Source organism: Arabidopsis lyrata (genome assembly GCF_000004255.2).
Source record: "Arabidopsis lyrata subsp. lyrata unplaced genomic scaffold ARALYscaffold_2, whole genome shotgun sequence".
Taxonomy (NCBI): domain Eukaryota; kingdom Viridiplantae; phylum Streptophyta; class Magnoliopsida; order Brassicales; family Brassicaceae; genus Arabidopsis; species Arabidopsis lyrata.
The window spans coordinates 14,112,978-14,138,185 of record NW_003302554.1 but is presented as its reverse complement, the minus strand read 5'-3'; the positions used below and the strand labels follow the sequence as shown (position 1 = coordinate 14,138,185).

The following is a 25,208-nucleotide window of genomic DNA, read 5'->3' as shown; positions in this document are numbered from 1 at the left end:
ATTATTGTATTCAAAATGGTAGTAGACAACTAGATACATAAAAATAAAAATAAAAATACGGTGAGGAATATAATAAGCTAGCTTGATCGGAACTAGGTAGCTAGATACTATATATTATGTATTGTGCAAATTCGACATATGGACACATGCGTATACAATAAATTATTATAGAAACTGAATTTTGTGAAATGAATAATATATACCTGCCAATAACTGTTACATGTTTATAAAATATGGTTACAAATTAGGTATCCATGGCATGGTTATGTCATATGTGTATATGTGCTTAGCTTTACTTTTTGGATACGAAAGAGATGAATTGTACGTGAGGAAAGTACGAGGGAACCCTTTGTCACGTGTACTACGTACTAATATCATATGAGTATATTAATTTGAGTGATTAAGAAAATAAAACTGCATGAAGAATTAAAATACTCATTTGATATATATAAAGCGAAGGCTGGTAAATAAATTCCCTTCATGTCACGTTTTGGACCAGCTGTTCTATATTTCATTCTTTCTTTTTTGGTCGTATTTTTGGTCCTTCAAAAAAAAAAGAATATTGCGTTTAATAGATATAATTATCTCCACTGGTATATATATTTAGATTATTGGGACGAAAAGAGACGACATAAAAATACGGATTCATGCTTAAAGATAACACTATTTATGTATCTCACAGAAATATACAAAGATTCATAGCAGAAATTATTTTTCTCTCTCTATCCTAATGTTTCGAGTAAAGTTTGCAAAATATATTGAACAGAATAAAAGCCATCGAACATATAAAGAACACCAACCATCCTAACTCATCAATGTGATAAGACTCTCTCTGTCTTTCTCTCTTTCTCTCTCTCTCTCTCTCTTTCTCTTGCTTTTGTTGTCACTAGCTCATCTTTGTTCTCTATTATAGTTTCAATTCAAGAAAATCGAATATAAACCCTATTTTACTTCGATCGATGTTAATATCTGTTTTTATATCAACCAACCAACGAAGATAGGATAAAAATTAAATCCACAAAGGCCTGAAACCATGCGAAATCACCACTCCCTTCGTCTCCAATTGTTGTTCCGTACACTATTTACGGTTGGTTTAGTCAGTACTCTACTTATGATCGATGCGTTTGTATTACAAAACAACAAGGAGGGCGACAAAACAAAAGAGATTACTACAGCTGTGAACATGAAAAACTCCGATACCAAGGATATACAACAAGAGCTTGAAGATGGTTCAGGAAACGGCGATCTTAGCTACGTAGCGGGCAAAAGAAAAGTGCCTCGTGGGCCTGATCCTATACACAACAGGTTCTTACTAATTTCTTGTTTTATTTTTCACTTTCAAGAAATCATCACCCCTACATATATGTGTCTTGCATGTTTCTGTATGATTTTTCATTATAATAATATATGGCCTATAAACCCGTGTGTGGTAACATCCACATTCATATTAACTTTTTTTTTCGTTTAAGCGTATTGTATTCCTCTTAAGATTCATATTAACTAGGTCTAGGGTCAAGGGCTAAAACTCGCAACAACCCCATATTATTCCGTTGTGTTGTGTTCAAACTATACGAGTGGACCACTTGGTCACTTGCATTTTCGACTGATGTGTTTAACATGTGGTGAGTTTGAGTTAAAATCCTTACCAAGGGCATGATCATCCCCGTGATTAGTCGGATGCTTCCACAAACCGGGATATGGTCTAGATTTAAAGTCGATGTTGAGACTATATTAGAAGAAATCAAGCAAGCTAACTCGTTGATATATCTATATGCATATTAAATTAAGTTTTTATTTGGTCACCATATATATACTTCTAGCACAATTTTACTATAAAAACAAACACTTTGTTTCTTTTAACTAACTCAGATTCGGTGAGACATATCACAGAAGCTCGCAAAAGGCTGTCTGCTAGCTTTATTCAGTCTTTACGTTAACAATCTGTTTTTAATTATTCACTATAAGATGGCTTCTTTTTAAAACTTTTTTTTTTCCTTTATGGAAGCTTTAGCCCTTTGAACACTCTCTTTTCCTCTATTTTTTTTTCTTTGTTATATAGGTAACCCACTTATGATCGCAATTGATTATTTTTTTAAAACGAAGTACTCATGATGTAGATTGTATTAAAGTAGTCAATTGACTAAAATATCAATCAATGTTGTTATTGGGTTTTATAAGCCCATTCCAACAACTCCATTAATATGATATTGTCTGCTTTGGGCATACATGCTCAAGTCCGCACGAATTTGTTATTGGGTTCCTTCCAAAAAAACTTCATACTAATTGGAGTTGGACTTTACTTATATATTAGAATCTTCTTTTCCAAACTTCCTATGTGGGACGTTGGTTTGTACCCAACAGTTGTTTTATTTGTTAGATCGTTTATACGAAAGTAAAGAAAATCAATAAAAAACGAATTGGATTAATTAAGTAATTCTATGTTCTGTCTTAATACAGGAGAGCAGGGAATTCAAGAAGACCACCGGGGAGAGCATAAGTACGGTGAAAACTTAGGGAAGAAGCAGAGAGAGAGAGAGAGAGAAGTATAATTGTTGGCAAATTAATATAGGTCTTGTAATGCTGCTAGATTCTCTTTTCCTTTCATTTGGGATCGAATCTCTTAAATATGCTCAAAATATTTGTGACCCTACACTTCTATTTTTTTAATGTTTGTTTTGTTCCTAGTAAAGAAATTTATATTGAGCTAGTTAGGGGAGCTAGGTTTTAAAAATGAAAAAAAAAAAACTGATTATTAAAAGGATTTCAAGATAGAAAAGAAGAAGTATACGTACGTACATGCAATGCAATCCTGTTTTCTCACACATTGCACGACTTTTATTGGATTGTTTCTAATTTGATCCATGCATCATCAAATAACGTTTAGATGCTTTATTTCCTTACTCACATTGTATATTGGGTACTTGCACTAAATGATCGTGAACATTGATTAACTTAATTAGGTAAATAATTATAGACTTTTTTTATGAGCAAAAACACAAAAATGAGTACTATATATTTTTCTAACTAACATGCTTTCTTATGTTTAATATAGTACCCTATATATGTTGTTCTAAATAACATGCTAAGTTGATAGACAAAATGACATGGTATTTTTTCGTTTTTTCTGATAAAGAATGACATGGTATTTTAGAGATAGCACAAGTTTTTTAAATAACAAATAAAAACATCATAATTTTGTACCTGATTGACCCTTGTATATTCACGATTAGAAATCGTAGATTACAATAACACGAACAAAATGGTTCTATAGACAAAATATGATTCTTATCACATGTTTTGAACGAACAAAAAATGAAGATGGATTTTTTTTTGTGTAAAGAACAATTGTACTTTGAAAGAGTCTTATCCAATCATTAAAAAAATATATGTCGAATCCATTATTATTGATGTATTCTGAAAGCATATATTCTTGCAAAGGGGGGAAATTAAAGCGATGTCGACAAGGATTGTATACATAAGATATTAATAATTTATAAATGCATTGGCATATATACATACATTTTAAAAATTATTATGAGCTCCAAATGCCGAAATTTAAAAGGAGAATGTGTGTAATGGTTCTTCTAAATAAAGGAGACCACATTGCTTCTTTGTGTTATGCTTTTCCCCATCTTTTATTCTTTTGTTCTTTTGTGGGGTTAACTCTACCACTACTCTTTCTCTCTCTCTCTTTTTTTTTTTCATTTCTTTTCCATAGATATATATCTAAATTAATTTTAGTAATCTTGAAATATAAAAAACTAGTATGCATACTTAGCTTACTAATTTACTACATCACCAACGTACACAACATATGTATTAAAATGAAAACATAATATTTTCCATTAGGTATTTCCATTTATCGTAGTGTGTGACTAGTTATTATGAGATGAGAAGGTTCTTGAAAAAAGAATTACTAAAATAACAAAACCGGTAGATTAATTATTTGCAAATAAAGAAAAGCAGGAATATATAGCAAAATATTGAGTTTCTGGCTCGGCTCTATAAAATCTTCTACTACTTTTAAACATCCACGATACATTTTGATATATGATTATATGAAATGTCTTCTTCCATGGAAACATGAGTTCCAACTTATAACATGGTTTACAAGTAACTCTCGAACACATGCGCATGGTCAAGCAAAATATCATCACTTTTTTTTCTGAATTAATTGAGCAAAAATAAACATATACATGATCTCTAAATTTTCATTTCAAAAGTTCACAATTTAAAGAGTTTGAATATCTTTAATTTGAATTGTTACCAAACGCATTAGACAGACTTAACAGACACAATAATCAATCAACTTCTTTTTGTCCTTTTTTTTTTTTTGGCTTCCAGTCTTCAAGAATCAAAAGTAACTGAAGACCAGTCTTAAAGCAGGAACATTTGAACTATACATATATATGACGGCTCCTATCGTTCTAGAAAATTTAAATGCAACAACAATTATTCATAGTTACTTAATTAGAAAGACAACAAAAAAAGTGAAAGAATAAAGGAAAATTTTAACTATGATAGTTAGAGAGCCATATTAGATCTAAGGGAAATGATAAGAAAGAAAACTATTGATAAGAAGTAACCTGGTTTGGAGAGAACACATGTTACTATGCTAGAACCGTAGTTTTAGCCTTTTAGGGTGTTAGTAGTATAGAGGCTAACTTTTCCGACAAGGTTAACAAATAATTCTCTTTACATTTTTCTCTTGCCACATATTTTTTGAGCGAACACTTTCGCATGTACGACAAGGGTGAAAAGAAGTCGGGATAAGGTTCGGCAGTGTGAGCTTCGACTAGGTTAAAATGGCGATTAAGGTTTCGGAATTTGGAATTAGGATTTAAATTCACGGTTAAAGGTTTATGAGTTTGGACGAAGCTTTAAACGATGGTTAGAGATGAAAATTTGGACCATTCATATGAGGAACTAAATTGTTGTTCTTTCCATTTTGTTGGGCCACATGGGCTAATTTGAAGAAAACCCACCTATGAATGGGCCAGAAAAAATGAAAGCCACGTGTCATACCCCTGGACTTTGACTCGGTGCTAGGAGTGTCAAAATCGGTTAATATCCATGGGTTACCCGAACCCGCCCATGATTTTAGTGGGTTTGGGTAGAATTTTTTTACCCATATATATATATGGATTTCAGTGGGTTACCCTATTAGGGTTATGGGTTTAATGGGTAAAACCCATTAGGGTCATGGGTTACCTATGAGTTTCATAACCAAAACTAAAAAGTAAAATTTATATATATCTATATTAATATATTATGTAAAATTTATATAAATATATGTAAAATATCTTCTTTTCTTTACAACTATCTTTTTTATTTGGTTTTATGGTTCTTTGGATTTGTGGTTTTAAGATTTTAGGATGTTTTTCTACTTTAATATCTAGATTTTTTTAATTTATTATTTAAAAACTTTTGTTGGTTTACAATTTTATGTTATTTTTTTGGATTTTTATTATTTATATATTTTATTATACATATATATGGGTACCCATATAACCCATTAAGCCAATAAATTTCTACAATAATGGGTTTGGGTATGTAAATTCAACCCATATAAATATATGGGTCGGGTCAAACCCGTCCATTAAACACTCGAATCCATGTAGATTTGGGTCGGGTCGGATCGGGTTACCCATTTTGACACCCCTACTCGGTGCGGCTGCCGGAGAAAATAATTAATAATCAATTCCGATGAAATTTAAAAATAAATAAAAATAATCAATTCCAACAAAATTCATCAACGACAAGAAAACAAAATACAAAGTTCCAACGAAAATCGAAATTCACAATTTCTCTTCTTCTTCTTCTTCTTCTTCTTCTTCTTCTAAATCCATGGAGTGATGATGATAGATAGAGTGAATCCAATCACGAACCGGATCAAAGGTTAAAGAGGAATCCGGATTGTTTAGATCGGAGAAAGATGCCGCCGGCGACCGGAGATATCGATCGTCAGATCGAGCAACTTATGGAGTGTAAACCGTTATCTGAAACGGAGGTGAAGATGTTATGTGAGCAAGCGAAGACGATTCTTGTGGAGGAGTATAATGTTCAACCGGTTAAATGTCCGGTTACCGTCTGCGGCGATATCCATGGCCAATTTTACGATCTGATTGAGCTTTTTCGGATCGGTGGTTCTGCTCCTGATACTAATTATCTTTTCATGGGCGATTATGTTGGTGAGTCTCTCTTTACCTTATAGCTTTTTTAGGGTTTCTACATTTTTCACATCTCTTGATTTTTCCATAATTTGATTTTATTGACCATTTGGATTAATGAAAACTTATTTGGAAGTGTTTACCAAAAATGGATAGATTATTGTTATGGTTTTGTTTATTTATCAAAAAGTTTTGGTTTTGGAAAATTTTGTCATTGAAAAGGCCAAGCTTTTGTTTTAGCAGTTAACTATTCTCAGGGATCATACAATGGAGTAACCTGAACATTCTATGTAATTTGTGAAGCTCCATGTTCGAGTAGTCAGATTTAAGTGTCTATTGCCAGTTTTTCGCTGCTTAAGTTGCTCAACTAGCTAACTGATGGATAATTGTTAAACTTGTGAAGATCGAGGGTATTATTCTGTGGAGACGGTTTCGCTTTTGGTAGCGCTGAAAGTTCGCTACAGAGATAGACTTACTATCCTAAGAGGGAATCATGAAAGCCGTCAAATTACTCAAGTGTATGAAGTTTCTTTACTAAGTTTTGTATTCACAGCTTCTGTGAGTTCTTGGTAAGCTTCTTGCTGATTGCTTACCTTTTCTCAGGTATGGATTTTATGATGAGTGCTTGAGGAAATATGGGAATGCGAATGTGTGGAAGCACTTCACTGATCTTTTTGATTATCTTCCTCTTACAGCACTCATTGAGAGTCAGGTATTTAAACTAATGAGCTTTTTTCACTTACTTTAGACAATCTCTTCTCTGCTTCTGCCGTTTTTTAAACTTAACTACAAGATTCGTTTTTTCTAGGTTTTCTGTTTACATGGAGGACTTTCACCTTCTTTAGATACACTTGACAACATCCGATCTTTAGATCGAATTCAAGAGGTGAGTTCCAGAATCCAAACCAACAAAAGGCTGCACCTTACTTGATGTTTACATAACGAGACTAAAATCCATGTGTTCCCTCTAGGTTCCACATGAAGGACCAATGTGTGATCTCTTATGGTCTGATCCAGATGATCGATGCGGTTGGGGAATATCTCCTCGTGGTGCAGGCTACACTTTTGGACAAGATATCGCTACTCAGTTTAACCACACCAATGGACTCTCTCTGATTTCAAGAGCACACCAACTTGTCATGGAAGGTTATAATTGGTGTCAAGAAAAGAATGTTGTGACTGTATTTAGTGCCCCAAACTATTGCTACCGTTGTGGCAATATGGCTGCGATTCTAGAGATCGGTGAGAACATGGATCAGAATTTCCTTCAGTTTGATCCAGCCCCACGTCAAGTCGAACCTGAAACCACTCGCAAGACTCCAGATTATTTTTTGTAAGTACCAAAAGAACTAAAGTTGCAGTTCCACACACTAGCACTTTGTCTCTTTTGCTTCTATTCTTAACCACTTTTTGTAATTTCATATTCCTTATGTCTATTTCTGTTTGCGAAACTCTCCATTGTCTTTAAAAATCAGTAATTTTTTTGTGCATCTGATATGAGTTACAAAGATTCTGGTTCAAGTAATTGAAACCGCTCTATCACCGAACCTTATTGAAGCCAACTTTGTACAGAGAAATGATGATCATGTTACACATCAAAAGCCCTAGCTAGGTAGATATAAAAATGACTAAAACAACTGTTGTGGAGAGGTACAGACAAACAAACAAGCTGAAGCTTAGATCTAATCTATATAAAAAAACTCAGATCAAAATAAGATGAATCGAGAGTTTCAAGAGCTTTCCAATTCGCTTTGGATCCAATCTTGTGCACACATCAAGGCCTGCACGGTACTTGGTCTAAGCGAACGCCAGGTTTCACTAACCTGTCTCCTTTGACAAGTTTCAAAGGCGTCTTCTGATGATGATACATTCGACATTGGAACCGCTAACACGTTACGAGCCATCATGGAGAGAATTGGGTACTTCGGTGTGTGAACTTTCCACCAGTTCAGGATGTCGAAATCTGAATTCCGGGGGAAAAGCGGCTCTTCTAGATACTTTTCTAGATCCGATTTAGAGTCTTGACCCGGTGTAGTAGTTGTATTGTTAATGTACCTATCGAATTCTATGAGTCTATCGTCAGGCTCTTTCCCATGGGCAACACCGTTTGACCGATGATGATGATTCTGCCAACCAAGGGCTTGATCTGACGATGCTAATAGCGATCCTACAGAATGCTCATCGTACAGCGCTTTGATGCACTCAGAAATATCTTCAATGAGCTCTGAAGCACTAGTACCATAAAACAGAGGGTAATAGTATTCAACCAGCTTCATTTTGAACCGCGGGTCTAATATGGTAGCAATGGCTAGAACCAGGTAGTTTTTTTCCCAGAAATCGTCGAATTTCTTTCTCATGTTTACAGCTAGAGAGCTAATGAAATCATCCGGATTCTTGTTCCATTCAATTAACCGGAGGTGTACGTCGCATACCTCTGGGAAGTACATATTGGCGGGTAAACAACTGCTCTTTGTGAATGCATTTATCACTTCAACAAAGACTTTCAAGAACTCAACAATTGTTCCTAATCTCTCCCATTCCAAATCAGATGGACATAACACGGAATCAGGATCATGTTCATTCATGAGTGAAAACGCGCTCTTTTGCTCCAAGGCAATCTCCAGCATGGTACATGTTGAGTCCCACCTCGTTGGGTCATCGATGCATAGGTTCCTTTCACTTTCAGCTTCAGTTTCAACTATCCACTGATTGAATCTATCTTGAATAGATTCTGAGCTTTTAACATACCTAATGCTCTCTCGAATCATGTTTATTGTGTCACAACAAGTTTGCAGGGAATCTTGAGCCATCTGGTTAATGACATTAACTCCACAGCTCACATCAAACAATTGCCCGTAACAGTAGAGGAACTTGTTCTGCGATAACCGGTCTCTGATTTTGTTAGCTACGTTTTCACCAAACGGAGGAGAATGACTCGACGCCATAGAAAATAACTTCCGGTCAATATCCCACTCCATTAAACATGTCATTATAACTTCAGCAAGCATTTCACCAGTATGAGATGGATCAACCATGAAGAAGTTCAAAACTCTCTTTTTCAGTTCCCATGTTTCATCAATATAATGCGCTACCAAACACAAGAACTCATCAAAATCATCCGAACCACTCCACACATCGACACTAATACTAATCTTTCCAGGTAACTTATCCAACGCTTCGAAAATCTTGTGCTTCTCTTTTGCATAAATCTCCATACAATCAGATTCAACTCTTTCAAACGCAACAAGCTCAAACAAAGGTTGTAAATTCCCAATAAACATTCTGAATCCAACATCTTCAACCATACTCAACGGATAACCATGTAAGATAATCATCCTTGCTAAATCAAACCGACACCGCCTCTGATCCAAACCAGTACTCACAACATTAACATCATCAAGTTCTTCTTTCTCATGTTCATATCTAACATTCACTACACTAAGCACTTCTTCATCTTTTCTCCGCTCATTCGCTAGCTCTTTCTTCTTCCCCCTAACGAAATACTGTGCAACACCGTTGTTACTACCATTACTTCTCCTCCTACATCTAATCAAATGGTTCCTTAAATGCGAAGTCCCGCTCGCGCTCGAGCCGCTAAGTCTCTTCTTACAATGCCTACAGATTGCAATGTATGTCTCACCTTTTCTCACTCTATCAAAATCATTCCACACAACTGATTTCAATCTCCCTGATTTCACAATCACTGCATCTGACAAATCCAACTCATTGTTTATCGTCAGTTTCTTCTGTCTCCTACACATAAACAAATAGCAGAATTTCACAGCGAAACCTAAAATCTCAAGAATATGTTCATTTGCGTGAAGCTTTTAAGAAACCATCGAATTGTCAAAAAAGTTAGAATCTGAGCTCTAAAGAACATTTACCTCTTCATTCAAGTCGCTTCGATAAGCTCTTCTCACTGGTGGTTAAACGGCGGCGAAGTCTCTCGCTGTCGGTGGTCGCGGCGGTAGGGTTTTACGAAGAGGAAGAAAAAAAGCTGAAAGCTTTTCTGTGAGTGAAAGATATTTTTTTGAAACGGCGAAGAAAAAAGTAAATTTACGAAATGGGACCTTATATTTATGTAACTTTACAAACATATCCCAAATCTATTTAATTATCAAAAAGGTCCATTTTTATTTACAATCACTCACTGAAATTGTTTCTGGTGTTAGTCTCTCTGCTCACCAATGGCCGCAGCTACAACAACAACCTTATCATCATCTTCATCATCGCTAACTCTCATCAATGCCTCACACAGATTTGTCTCTGCAACTCCTTTCTCTTCGAACTCTATCTTCCTCCGCCGTCGGATCCGCCGCCTGAATCGCTCACTCGCTTCGTATAGCTCTCATGTACGTCTAATTATCTCCTACTAATAGAATTGTGTAATCCGAATCCGAATTTACTCAGTCTCTTTATTTTTAGTCGCGTAGGCGATACGAAGCAGACGATCGATTCTTCGGCGGTGGTGACAAGTACGATGTTGTTCCTGATGACGACGGATTTAGCGACGATGATGATGAAGACGACGAAAGAGAAAGCAGTGTCGATCTTTTGATTAGATTCTTGAGAAGTATGTTCAAGAAAGTCTCAAAACGAGCTAAGAAAGCATCGCGACGGATTTTGCCAGCAGCCATGTCTCCTCGACTCGTGAGTCTCTTCTTCTTCTTCTTCAGAATTTCTTTGTTTCTTTATCCTCAATTTTCTACTTTTGTAGCTTTTTAATGGTTTTTTAGAGTTTCATAAGTCTCATTTTGTGATGCACATTGTTTGTTGATTCCTCTGTTTTTTTTATTTGCAGGTGTCTTTTGCGGTAGATGGGATATTGTTATTGGGTTCACTTTCCATAACAAGAGCATTCCTTGAGGTAATCCTTACCATTTGATTACTCGGAGTCACTCGTATCGAATTGTATATGGTTTGATTGGTTTTGGGGTTCCTTGTTGAAGTTAGTTTGATCAGATAGAAATATTACAAGACAGATCTGAATAATTGCATGTGTAGCACATCGTTACCGTTGTTTCTGTTGGTTAAAGTTTCTAAAATGTTGAAGAATTAGGGTTTATGAGCGTTGTTGTAAGCGACTAAGTTATAAAAGTTTGTGAATTAGACTGTCTTGAAGTAGTTAAGTGTGATCTCATGGACGTGTTGCTAACTTTTCTCGCAGGTAATATGCAATCTAGGAGGAACTGTGTTTACGGTGATTCTGCTGATCCGGTTGTTCTGGGCGGCAGCTTCGTTCTTCCAGACTTATGGGAACTCTTTTGGACCAAACCCGGTAACTTAAAACCTTGTTTTACTTTCATTAATTTGGGTGTTAGATGTTGTAACTCATGTCTTGTTGACTCGATTTGTAAAGGAAAATGTAAGATAATTGTGTACATATGGGGAGAGTAATCTAGTTATTAAGAGTACGAAGATTTAACTATGAAGATAAAAGACTATGAAGATAAAAGAATGTTTTCGGTAATTCACCGATAAATGGGAAACAGTAAACCGAGGATTAAATTTGCAAATTGAGAATATATGTATATTGACAATATAGTATGCTCTTCCAATTGAACTGCTCTTCCATCCCCCTCTTTCCCCGGGCAATATAAATCGATCCTTTGTTTTGTTTGTTTTCATATTAACCAAAGAGAATGTATTATGCTTGAATAAAGATAAACCATAATTCATAAATGCAATGACAGATCTTCTTCTTTTTTTTTTTTGATAAAATGCAACATATCTTTTTGTAAGACGTAAATATGTAATGTGTCTCTCTTGATAATGTTAATTTCAGCAAAACCTCGTGAATATTGATAAAATAGTGAGATATTGGATACAATCTTTGTGTAGTTTATGAAATAAATGACCCGGGAACTAGAAAAGACTTTCATTATCTGCTAATAACATGCATATACCTAATGTCTTATTTGATTTTTTTTTCCTAATTCTATAAAATGGTAAAATGATTGACCTAAACTTTGTATAGGGCAAGTAAACTGAAGAGTAAAAAAGGAAGAAAAGACGCCTTTATTTACCAACAATTTGTCGGAAAACACTTTTTTGTTCATAAACGGAAAATAAATAATACAATTATCCAACAAGAGTATATGCAACCAAGAAAGGGTTGGGCATGTCTTTTGTCCTCGTACCTCGTATCATTTATCTGATTTTGTAAGAAAAGACGAGCCGTCCACAACAGTGAATCTCAATGGTAGAAAAACAAAATTACCCTTAATGAAGGTTGATTTCGGGTGATAAAGGTTAAATACAATTAAATCGGTAAGTGTTCAACGAAAAACACAATAGCTCAGTGGTTGCGAGCTCCATGCGCACGCGCGCGCCCCCATGGTTCGAATCCTTTTATACGGGTTGTAACTGGTACAACTAGGGAATATTCAGGTACAACTAAGTTGTGGTATAACTAGGAGGTGGTACAACTAGGTTGTGGTACAACTAGGTGGTACAACTAGGAGGTCCTACAACTAGGATACCAGTTGTACCAGGTATACCTAGTAAATGGGTAGTTTCGTCCTTTCATTAAAAAGAAGAGAATATGTGGATTAGAGGAGAGTATGTAGATTAATTCTTTGACTCTAAGGAGCAATTGAGATTAGTCTCCTGAATAGAGGCGTTGATCAGCCGTAGCCATTGGGCCATGCATGTGGGTCAACTCATTTAATACCTTTCTTTCACATTGTAGTCAGTTCGTCGTAGTATTTGTGGCCATACGACAGACACGCGACACGGATACGAGAGGTCGACACCACCACACACTAGAACATCTTGGAGTCACTATAGCTACATCTTTGACTTTCATTGTTCTTTGCACGCAACTTATCCAAATCAAAACATGTTATACTTATCAGCAAACGCGGATTCTATATTTATCATGTGTTACTAAAGCGAAAAATATATTTTGAAAATTTCAGCTTATACCAATTTGCCATCAAACAATTTAATAAATTGGTGAATAATTTAATATTCATTCTATAATGATGCCGCAGTTGAAAGGGGGAAATAAAAGACAATCTTTAAAGTTTTAACTCTTTTTGAGCAATTTTTTTTTATCCGGATATGATTTTGGGATATCCCTGTATATCGGTTTGTTTGAATTTGAAGTTATTTAGTTTTGGATTTATTCGGTTTAAACATGGATAAACTGTAATTACGGTTTTTTTTTTTGTTAAAACTGCAATTAAGATCTATTTGGTTTTAAATTGTATAAGTTTTGGTTTTGTTTCGAGAAAGAAAGTTATCAGTAGTTAAAAGAAAAATATAGCAACACACACAAAACCTGTAAGTTGAAAAAGTTTCAAATATATTTACTTTCCGGAAAATTTGACGCTACAAAAAGTGAGAAACAAGATGAGTTGTCGTCACTCTGAGTTGGTAGCAAAGACGCGGAAGTTAGAACACACAAGCTTTTATTTATCTAGGGTTTATTAAGTCATTCATAAAGTAAGTTAAATGTCTTAATTGAGATTTTGTTTAATTATTTACTTTTTCCACAACTCTCGGTACATTGTATTGTTATCTTCCAAGTCTTGGGGATCAGAGCCACATTGTTTTTTTTTTCTTTTCATAATAGTACTATAATAGTATTTTCTCTGTGGAAAATAAAAAGTAGCAGTACACTATAGACCATGAAATTCAACCTCATTCATCCCGTCAAGGGCTCAACTAATTAAGTAATAATTACCCTCCAAATTTATAGTAAGTACTAGATTTTGTAACAACTCCTAAATTACACATACGACTTTATGGATTAAATATCTATGAATACGAAACCATGGAAACATTTCACAACAAACTTTTGATTTCAATTAAAATATCAAATTGGTATACGGGATGTATGTATATTTGTTAATATACGTCACGTATATCTCATACGTACCAAATTAAATAGTTTCGGGAAATCATATTAGAAATTGTAAATGCTAACTTTGATTTGGATCTGAGCATAATCTTATTGCAAAGATTTTTGTCGTCTTTGCTCGACGATCATTGACTTACAAAAAAAGAAATTGGCAACCATCGAGATTCCGAAAAGCTTCCCTAGGTTACGGTCCAAACTCAAGTTAGGACGTGGAACATTACAGATGTGTAATGATTTACCCATGACTGCTAAGTGCTAATAGATAGATATATACATAGACATTGAAAGGGATAACATGAACTTGCGACTTAATTTCACAATAAGTTAAAGCATAGACTGACATTTTGATGCTTATAATAGTCAAATCAAAGACCTATGTATCCATAGATATAATACATTTAACCTGTTAGTCAAGATTAACCTTTGAAAAATAATTATTTATGAGTTTTTAGGAATGTATATATGTTGATATTGTCAAACGTTAAAGTACATATGTGCTGATGTGCAAATATCTTTTGACCCACACGCAACTATAATGAACACGAACCGGGTAAGTTAGTCTGTACGTGTATTATTAGTGTGTATCCAAAATCACAACTACTTCCCATTTTATTTAATGCATGTACAATCGTATATCATAGACTTGGCTCTCATTCTCTCACATCAGATAGAGTTTGTTTCCAAAGTATCTAATAAAACTAAGATTAAGGCACAATTAGAGCACAAAATTTTGTGGGCAATTCTCTAAAATACCATATTTTTAATTTTGTGCAGTGTTTTAAAAATACCATCACTACTTTATTTCTTCCAATAATTAATATTAAAATGAATTAACATTACTTTTAAATGGTGAATTATTAATAATGAATTGTAGATTTAAAAAAGAGTAATTGAATACTATTGGTTTAAATTTTTGAAAAATTGTTAAGCACAAACAATAATGCATCTATAATTAATTATAATATATTTTCTTAATATGAGTAATATTTAAAAATTAGATCAGTAAAGAATATAGAATTTTGGAAATTTTAAAATTTTATAGAACTTGAAGTCTAAAATTTTTTAAGGGGATGTTATTGGTTCCTCTTTTATAAGGAATTTTGATGACTTTAATAAAATCATAGAAATTAAAAATGAAAAATTCTAAACTATTGGTAGAGAGTTTTCTATAATCTTGTTGATTAGTTTTTCACAATCTTATAAAGTTTCCCAAACAATCTCTCTCTTTTGATGATACTTTTCATGACTTTATTTTGTGAAAAAAAGTAGAAGGTCATAAACCAATAACATAATAATTTAATTCATTAACAATCATAGATTTTTTTTTTAAGAGTACATTTGGAAAAATGCCTTGTTTATGTTTACACTTTGGAAAATACCCTTTTTTAAAAAATTAATTTAAAAATATGTTAAACTAGGTGATTGCCCGCGCGCATGCGCGGGAAGAATGCTGCATAAATGGTAAAATCATGTGAAATAAGGGATTGTTTAGGTGATACTTGGTAGTGTAAGAAAAATATGGTAAATTGTTTAGGATTTAGTGTGATAAAATTATGGAAAATGATGAAATTTAAAAAATTCAATAATATTATAAATGCTAAAAAATAATAATAAATCATCTTTTAAAATCATTCACCAACAAAATAAGAAATCAACGAACATCATCACTCCATGGCATTCTCCTTCCGTGTTATGATCGGTACTTGGTCATTTTCAGGATTCCTAACATCCGATTAAGAACACCATAAACAGTGAATGTCCAGTCGCCAACTTTAGAGTTTTGATTGTAAACGGAAAAAAAAATACTTACCAACAAAGCATCTCGTCGGTAATACTGAGATCCGGATTCAACATAATCCTCGTACTTCCGGTAACATTGGTACATCTCCACCTATGTTCCTGTGATAGCTCTAATTTCACAAACTTGATAATACATATCACTGTGTTACGTGAACGTTGCTTCCATAAGTCATAGAACTCGACTGCAAGGTCACATGTTAAACGACATTCTAGATGGATACACTTAATTTTAAGATTTGAAGAAGTCATAAGACATTATATTCTGGTTTAAATCTTTAAAAGAATAGTGACTTACTCAGTATCACGTAAACCAAAGCACAGCTCAAAATATCCTCCTTGAGAATGTTCCATGGAAGGAACAAAAACCAACTCTCTCACGTTGAGAATTTTGCCAATAACATATATGAAACACACACATGAATAATACAGTCAGAACATGAATCGCAAATAAACTCCAAAAGCACAAATAAATTCATAAATTAGGCTTACCAACGCAAATATTCGGGTTAACAATACCACTCAATATACTCACAAACTCAGTTAGATTGAAATAGGTTCTACTGGAGCACATATTAATACTTTGCACTAAAGTGTCCGAACGAAACACAATCTTGAATCTATGCGGTACTGGTCTCAAGATGCTGTTAACCCGGGATACATCAAAAAATTTAATGCTCACCCACTCATCGATTATCAATCTTGAAAAATAATTATCAATTAATTCATCACGAACAACGGCTTAAATTTGGGTGAACTGCAAATGAAATGTTAAAGAAAAAACCAATTCAATTTAATATCGAAAACATGTATAGAAGGTAAGTTATTAAAATACTAACATGCTCGTCACCCAAAATCATATTGAGCTCTCTACCCGAGCCACGCGAAATAGACCAACAATTCAAATCTTCACCAAAACAGACCACTCACCCATGTTAGGGTTAAGAGACGCAATATGAAAATAACCACCATCACATGAATCAGAGGTAAAAGGTATCATTGTAGAACCCATATCAAAAGATTACTCGGCTAAACAATCCAATGAGGTATAAACGCGCGATACGTATATGTAGACCTAACGATTATTTGGAAAGAACATAACAATGGAAAATATATATTAAAAACTAAATCAGAAAATTAACAAAAACGAATATTGATTAAACGATATAGAATTTATCCATAAGATTAATAAATTAAGTTTAGAAAAAAAAAAACTAAATCTCAACAGTTAAACTGAAATATATACTAACGAAATTTAAGGATAAAAATATATCACTCTATTATCAACACCATAGTAATAATATATACAAATGGTGTAAGTTATCGTGCATAAACGGTAAAATCATGAGAGATAAAAGAATATTATAAATGGTAAGAAAATAAGATGCCAATCATAAAAAAAAAAAACAAAAAACAAAAATTTCAAGACAATAAGAAAACAACGAACGTCATCATTTTATAGCATTCTCTTTGCATGTGACGATAGGTACTTCGTCGTTTTCAGGATTCCTGACACCCGGTTTATAACATCAGAATCAGTTAACGTTCCGTCGAAAATTTTAGAGTTTTGATTGTGGACGACAAAAAAAATAAAAAAGTAATTACCAACAAAGCATCTCAATGGTAATACTGAGATCCGGATTCAACATAATTATCAAAAACTCATCAATCAACAAATGATTTCTACATTTATCAAAAGCTCTTTCATTAGACTCCAGAAAATCGTTATTTTACTCATGTTTTTTTGTTATCTTTGTTATAGCCAAACTCATCTTCAGTAAATGATTTATACGTTTATCAAGAACTCTTTCATCAGACTTCAGAAAACCATCAACTTTGCTCCTTTTGTTTTTTTTTTCTAATTATAGTTATAGCCAAAATCATAAATCAGAAAGTGATTATTACGTTTAATAACAATTCTTTCATATGGCTCCAAGAAACAGTCAATTTTGCTCACTTTTTTGTTATCATGGTTATAGCCAAACACATAAATCAACAAATAATTTCTACATTTATCAAGAAATCTTTCATTAGGTTATAGAAAAGTATCTATTTTGTTCTTTTTTATTGTTACAATTGTTATAGCCAGAAGAAAACCGTCAATTTTTTTTTTTTGTTATCATGGCTATTGCCACAAACTCATCAATTAGCAAATGATTTCTCTGCGAATCAATAACTTTAACATCAGGCTGCAAAAAATCTTCTATTTTGATCATTTTTCGTTATAAAAGTCATACTAAAACTTTTTAATCAGCAAATTATTTTTACGTTTACCAAAAGCTCTTTCATTAGACTGCAGAAAACCGTCAATTTTTTCTTTTTTTTGTTATCATGGTAATAGCCAAACTCATCATCTGCAAAAGATTTATACGTTTATCAAAAGCTTTTTCATGAACCTGCAGAAAACTATCACTTTTGCTCATTTTTTTTTTTTATCATTGTTGTAACCAAACCCATCAATCAACAAATGATATCTAGGTTTATCAAGATGTCATTCATCGGACTACAGAAAGTTGTCGATTTGTCTCTCTTGTTTTTTATTATGGTTATAGCCAAAATCATCAATGAACAAATCATTTTTATATTTACCAAGAGCTCTTTCATTACGTTACAAAAAACGTCAATTTCGCTTCTTTTTTTTTGTTATCATGGTTATAGCCAAAGTCATCAATCAGTAAATTATTTTTACCTTTATTGAAAACTCTTTCATCAGGACGTAAAAAATCGTTATTTTTCTCCTGTTTTTTGGTTATCATTGTTATAGCCAAACTCATCAATCGGCAAATAATTTATACATTTATCAATAGCTCTTTCATCATGCCGTAGAAAACTGTCTATTTTGCTCTCTTTTATTGTTATCATTGTTATAACCAAACTCATCAATCAGCAAATAATTTATACGTTTACCAAAACCTCTTACATTAGACAGTAGAAAACCGTCAATTTTGCTCATATTTTTTTTTATGGCTATAGCAAAACCATCAACCAACAAATTTCTAAGTTAATCAATAGCTCTTTCGTTAGGCTGCAGAAAACTTTCATGCTTTTTTTTTTAATCATGGATATAGCCAAAATCATCATCAATAAATGATTTCTACGTTTATCAAGAGTTTTTTCATGAGCTCGCATAAAACTGTCAATTTGCTCATTTTTTTTGTTATCATTTTTATAGCCAAACTCATCAATCAACATATGATTTGTACGTTAATCAAGATATCATTAATCGGACTTCAGAAGGCCGGTTAATTTTATCTCTCTTGTTTGTAATCATGGTTATAGCTAAACTCATTAATGAGCAAATAATTTTTACGTTTATCAAGACCTTTTTCATTACGTTACAAAAAACCGTCACTTTGTTCCTTTTTTTTTTATTATCATGGTTAGCCAAACTCATCAATCAGCAAAAAATTTCTACATTTATTAAGATCTCTTTGATCGAATTGCAGAAACCATCAATTATGCCCATTTTTCCGTTATAATGGTTATAACAAAGCTCTTTAATCTGCAAACGATTTCTACGTTTACCAAGAGCTCTTTCATTAGACTACAGAAAACTGTCTATTTTTTTTTTTTTATCATGGTAATAGCCAAACTCATCATCTGCAAAAGATTTATACATTTATCAAAAGCTTTTTCATGAACCTGGAGAAAACTGTCGCTTTTGCTCATTTTTTTCTTTATCATTGTTGTAACCAAACTCATCAATCAACAAATGATATCTACGTTTATCAAGATCTCTTCCATCGACTATAGAAAGTCGTCAATTTTGTCTCTCTTGTTTTTGTTTTTATTATGGTTATAGCCAAACTCATCAATAAACAAATAATTATTACGTTTACCAAGAGCTCTTTCATTACGTTGAAAAAACGTCTATTTTGCTATCTTTTTTTTGTTATCATGGTTATAGCAAAAGTCATCAATCAGCAAATTATTTCTACATTTATTGAAAGCTATTTCATCAGGACATAAAAAATCGTTATTTTTCTCCTGTTTTTTTGGTTATCAATGTTATAGCTAAACTCATCAATCAACAAACAATTTCTACGTTTATCAAGAGCTTTTTCATGAAGCTGAAGAAAACCGTCAATTTTGCTCATCTTGTTATTTTTAATCATGATTATAGCCAAACACATATATCGGAAAATAATTTTTATGCTTATCAACATTTCTTCATGAGGCTGAAAGAAACCGTCAATTTTGTTCTCTTATTTAGTTATCATGGTTATAGTCAGACTCATCAATCAGCAAATGATTTCTAAATTTATCAATAACTCTTTCATAAGGCTGTAGAAAACTGTCTATTTTGCTCTCTTTTATTGTAATCATTGTTATAACCAAACTCATCAATCAGCAAATAATTTATACGTTTACCAAAACCTCTTACATTAGACAGTAGAAAACCGTCAATTTTGCTCCAATTTTTTTTTATGGCTATAGCCAAACCATCAACCAGAAAACTTCTAAGTTAATCAATAGCTCTTTTGTTAGGCTGCAGAAAACTTTTGAGTTTGCTAATTTACCGTTATAATGGTTATTGTAAAACTCTTCAATCAGCCAATAATTTTTACGTTTATCCAGAGCTCTTTCATCAGACTGTCAAATATCGTCAACTTTGCTCATTTTTTGTTAAAATGGTTATAGCTAAACTCTTCAATCATCAAATGATTTTTACGATTATCAAAGATCTCTTTCATCAGACTGCGAAAAGCCGTTAATTTTGCTTTTTTTTAATCATGGATATAGCCAAAATCATCATCAATAAATGATTTCTACGTTTATCAAGAGTTTTTAATGAGCTCGCATAAAACTGTCAATTTTACTCATTTTTTTTGTTATCATTTTATAGCCAAACTCATAAATCAACATATGATTTGTACGTTAATCAAGATATCATTAATCGGACTTCAGAAGGCCGGTTAATTTTATCTCACTTTTTTGTAATCATGGTTATAGCTAAACTCATTAATGAGCAAATAATTTTTACGTTTATCAAGACCTCTTTCATTACGTTACAAAAAACCGTCACTTTGTTCCTTTTTTTTTTATTATCATGGTTAGCCAAACTCATTAATCAGCAAAAAAATTTTATATTTATTAAGATCTCTTTGATCGGATTGCAGAAACCATCAATTATGCCCATTTTTCCGTTATAATGGTTATAACAAAGCTCTTTAATCTGCAAACGATTTCTACATTTATCAAGAGCTCTTTCATTAGACTACAGAAAACTGTCTATTTTTTTTTTGTTATCATGGTAATAGCCAAACTCATCATCTGCAAAAGATTTATACATTTATCAAAAGCTTTTTCATGAACCTCGAGAAAACTGTCACTTTTGCTCATTTTTTTCATTATTATTGTTGTAACCAAATTCATCAATCAACAAATAATATCTACGTTTATCAAGATCTCTTTCATCGACTACAGAAAGTCGTCAATTTTGTCTCTCTTGCTTTTTTTATTATGGTTATAGCCAAACTCATCAATGAACAAATAATTATTACGTTTACCAAGAGCTCATTCATTACGTTGCAAAAAACGTCAATTTCGCTATTTTTTTTGTTATCATAGTTATAGTCAAACTCATCAATTAGCAAATTATTTCTACATTTATCGAAAGCTCTTTCATCAGGACGCAGAAATTCGTTATTTTCTCCTGTTTAATTGCTTATCATTGTTTTAGCCAAACTCATCAATCAACACACGATTTCTACGTTTATCAAGAGCTTTTTCATGAAGTTGAAAAAAACAGTCAACTTTGCTCATCTTGTTCTTTTAATCATGATTATAGCCAAACACATAAATCAGAAAATAATTTCTACTTTTATCAACATTTCTTCATGAGGCTGAAATAAACCGTCAATTATATTCTTTTATTTTGTTATCATTGTTATAGTCAAACTCATCAATCGACAAATGATTTCTACATTTATCAATATCTATTTCATCAGGCTGCAGAAAACTGTCTATTTTGCTCTCTTTTATTGTTATCATTGTAACCAAACTCATCAATCAGCAAATGATTTATACGTTTACCAAAACCTCTTATATTAGACAGTAGAAAATCGTCAACTTTGCTCCTATTTTTTTTTTTGTATGGCTACAGCCAAACTCATCAATCAGCAAATTTCTAAGTTAATCAAGAGCTCTTTCGTTAGGCTGCAGAAAACCTTCAATTTTGTTCATTTACCGTTATAATGGTTATTGCAAAACTCTTCAATCAGTCAATGATTTTTACATTTATCGAGATCTCTTTCATCAGACTGCTAAAAATTGTCAACTTTGCTCTTTTTCTGTTAGAATGGTTATAGCTAAACTCTTCTATCGGTAAATGATTTTTATGTTTATCAAAGATCTCTTTCATCAAACTGCGGAAAGCTGTCAGTTTTGCTTTTTTTTTTTTTTTTTTATCATGGATATAGCCAAACTCATCATCAACAAATGATTTCTACGTTTAGCAAGAGCTTTTTCATGAGCCTGCAAAAAACTGTCAATTTTGCTCATTTTTTTTTTATCATTGTTATCCTTTTTTTTTTTTTTTTTGTCAAACTGTTATCATTGTTATCCAAACTCATCAATCAGCATATGATTTCTACGCTACGTTGATCAAGATATCTTTAATCGGACTGCATAAAGACGTAAATTTTATCTCTCTTGTTTGTAATCATTGTTATAGCCAAATTCATTAATGAGCAAATAATTTTTACGTTTATCAAGACCTCTTTCATTACGTTGCAAAAAACAGTCACTTTTGCTCCTTTTTTATTATCATGGTTATAGCCAAACTCATCATTCAACAAATTATTTCTACGTGTATTAAGATCTTTTTCACCGGATTGCAGAAACCATCAATTATGCCCCTTTTTCCGTTATCATGGTTATAGCCAAACTCATCATTCAACAAATTATTTCTACGTGTATTAAGATCTTTTTCACCGGATTGCAGAAACCATCAATTATGCCCCTTTTTCCGTTATAATGGTTATAGCAAAACTCTTTAATCTGCAAACGATTTCTACGTTTATCAAGAGCTCTTTCATTAGACTGCAGAAAACCGTCAATTTTTTTTTTGTTATCATATTAATAGCCAAACTCATCATCTGCAAAAGATTTATACATTTATCATAAACTTTTTCATGAACCTGCAGAAAATTGTCACTTTTGCTCATTTTTTTCTTTATCATTGTTGTAGCCAAATTCAGCAATCAACAAATGATATCTACGTTTATCAAGATCTCTTTCATCGACTAAAGAAAATCGTCAATGTTGTCTCTCTTGTTTTATTGTTAATGGTTGCAGCCAAACTCATCAATGAACAGATAATTTTTACGTTTACCAAGAGCTTTTTCATTACGTTGAAAAAAATGTCAATTTCGCTCTCTTTTTTTTGTTACCATGGTTATAACCAAACTCATCAATCAGCAAAATATTTCTACACTTATCGAAAGCTCTTTCATCATGACGCAGAAATTCGTTATTTTTCTCCTGTTTTTTCGTTAACATTGTTATAGTCAAACTCATCAATCACCAAACGATTTCTACGTTTATCAAGAGCTTTTTCATGAAGTTGAAGAAAACCGTCAACTTTGCTCATCTTATTCTTTATAATCATGATTATAGCCAAACACATATATCAGAAAATAATTTCTATGTTTATCAATATTTCTTCATGAGACTGAAAGAAACCGTCAATTTTGTTTATTTTATTTTGTTATTATTATTATAGAAAAACTCATCAATCAGCAAATACTTTCTGCATTTATCAATAGCTCTTTCATCAGACTGCAGAAAACTGTCGATTTTGCTCTCTTTTATTGTTATCATTGTTATAACCAAACTCGTTATCATTGTTATAACCAAACTCATCAATCAACAAATGATTTCTACGTTTCTCAAAACCTCTTTCTTTAGGCAATAGAAAACTGTCTATTTTGCTCTTTTTTTTATCAATGTTATAGCCAAACTCATCAATCAGTAAATGTTTTATACATTTATCAAGAGCTATTTCATTAGACAGCAGAAAACTGTCAATTTTACTCTTCTTTTTTTGTTATCATGGCTATTGCCAAACTCATCAATCATCAAATGATTTCTATGTTAATCAAGAGCTCTTTCATTAAGCTGCAGAAAATCTTCAATTTGGAGAGATAAGAGAATGTTATAAATGGTAAAAATAAGATGATAATCATTAAAAAAAAACAAAAAAAAAATTCCAAGACAATAAGAAAACAACGAACGTCATCATTCCTCCATGGCATTCTCTTTGCGTGTGACGATAGGTACTTCGTCGTTTTCAGGATTCGTGACATCCGGTTTATAACATCATAATCAGTTAACGTTCCGTCAAAAATTTTAGAGTTTCGATTATGGACGACAAAAAAAAAAAGTAACTACCAACAAAGCATCTCGTCGGCAATACTGAGATCTATATTCAACATAATTATCAAAAACTCATCAATCATCAAATTATTTATACATTTATCAAAAACTCTTTCATCAGGCTGCAGAAAATCGCTATTTTACTCATTTTTTGTTATCTTTGTTATAGCCAAACTCATCTTCAGTAAATGATTTATACGCTTATCAAGAGCTCTTTCATCAGACTTCAGAAAACAGTCAACTTTGCTCCACTTGTTTTTTTTTCTAATTATGGTTATAGCCAAAATCATAAATCAGAAAGTGATTATTATGTTTATTAACAATTTTTTCATGAGGCTGCAAAAAACCGTCAATTTTGCTCATTCTTTTGTTATCAAGTTATAGCCAAACTCATAAATCAGCAAATGATTTCTACGTTTACTAAGAGCTCTTTCATTAGGCTATAGAAAACTATCAATTTTGCTCTCTTTTATGGGTATCATTGTTATAGCCAAACTCATCAATCAGCAAAGGTTTTCTACTTTTATCAAGAGCTCTTTCATTAGACAGCAGAAAACCGTCAAATTTCTTTTTTTTTTTGTTATCATGGCTATTGCCAAACTCATCAATTAGCAAATAATTTCTCTGCGAATCAAGAGCCCTTTCATCAGGCTGCAAAAAACTTCACTTTTGCTCATTTTTCGTTATAATGATCATGCTAAAACTTTTCAATCAGCAAATTATTTTTACGTTTATCAAGTGCTCTTTCATTAGAATGGAGAAAACCGTCAGTTTTTTTTTGTTTTGTTATCATGGTAATAGCTAAACTCATCATCTACAAAAGATTTATACGTTTATCAAAAGCTTTGTCATGAACCTGTAATAAACTGTCACTTTAGCTCATTTTTTCTTTATCATTTTTGTAGCCAAACTCATCAATCAACAAATGATATCTATGTTTATCAAGATCTCTTTCATCGGATTACAGAAAGTCGCCAATTTTGTCTCTCTTGTTT

The 25,208-nt window shown here is 32.6% G+C and overlaps 4 protein-coding genes across 4 annotated transcripts; 3 read left to right on the top strand and 1 right to left on the bottom strand.

Annotated features, from left to right (window-relative positions):
* Positions 1-641: 641 nt before the first annotated feature.
* LOC9324810 (CLAVATA3/ESR (CLE)-related protein 26) lies at positions 642-2,684 on the top strand. The gene is made up of 2 exons (XM_021034500.1): positions 642-1,305; positions 2,458-2,684. Exons 1-2 carry the CDS (start codon positions 1,034-1,036, stop codon positions 2,495-2,497), a joined length of 312 nt encoding a protein of 103 aa, XP_020890159.1. The 5' UTR covers positions 642-1,033; the 3' UTR covers positions 2,498-2,684.
* A 3,067-nt stretch (positions 2,685-5,751) lies between these two features.
* LOC9324809 (serine/threonine-protein phosphatase PP2A-5 catalytic subunit) lies at positions 5,752-7,660 on the top strand. Its single transcript, XM_021034499.1, has 5 exons — positions 5,752-6,191; positions 6,574-6,688; positions 6,774-6,882; positions 6,979-7,056; positions 7,142-7,660. The coding sequence occupies exons 1-5, from the start codon at positions 5,936-5,938 to the stop codon at positions 7,505-7,507; spliced, it is 924 nt and encodes a 307-aa protein (XP_020890158.1). The 5' UTR covers positions 5,752-5,935; the 3' UTR covers positions 7,508-7,660.
* Positions 7,661-7,709: 49 nt separating this feature from the next.
* LOC110230754 (zinc finger BED domain-containing protein RICESLEEPER 1-like) lies at positions 7,710-10,168 on the bottom strand. Its single transcript, XM_021034498.1, has 2 exons — positions 10,055-10,168; positions 7,710-9,923 (listed from the first exon to the last, which is right to left on the bottom strand). Exons 1-2 carry the CDS (start codon positions 10,060-10,062, stop codon positions 7,901-7,903), a joined length of 2,031 nt encoding a protein of 676 aa, XP_020890157.1. The 5' UTR covers positions 10,063-10,168; the 3' UTR covers positions 7,710-7,900.
* A 43-nt stretch (positions 10,169-10,211) lies between these two features.
* LOC9323329 (protein SHORT HYPOCOTYL IN WHITE LIGHT 1) lies at positions 10,212-11,598 on the top strand. The gene is made up of 4 exons (XM_002888699.2): positions 10,212-10,522; positions 10,596-10,820; positions 10,972-11,037; positions 11,338-11,598. The coding sequence occupies exons 1-4, from the start codon at positions 10,358-10,360 to the stop codon at positions 11,455-11,457; spliced, it is 576 nt and encodes a 191-aa protein (XP_002888745.1). The 5' UTR covers positions 10,212-10,357; the 3' UTR covers positions 11,458-11,598.
* The last annotated feature ends 13,610 nt before the right edge of the window (positions 11,599-25,208 follow it).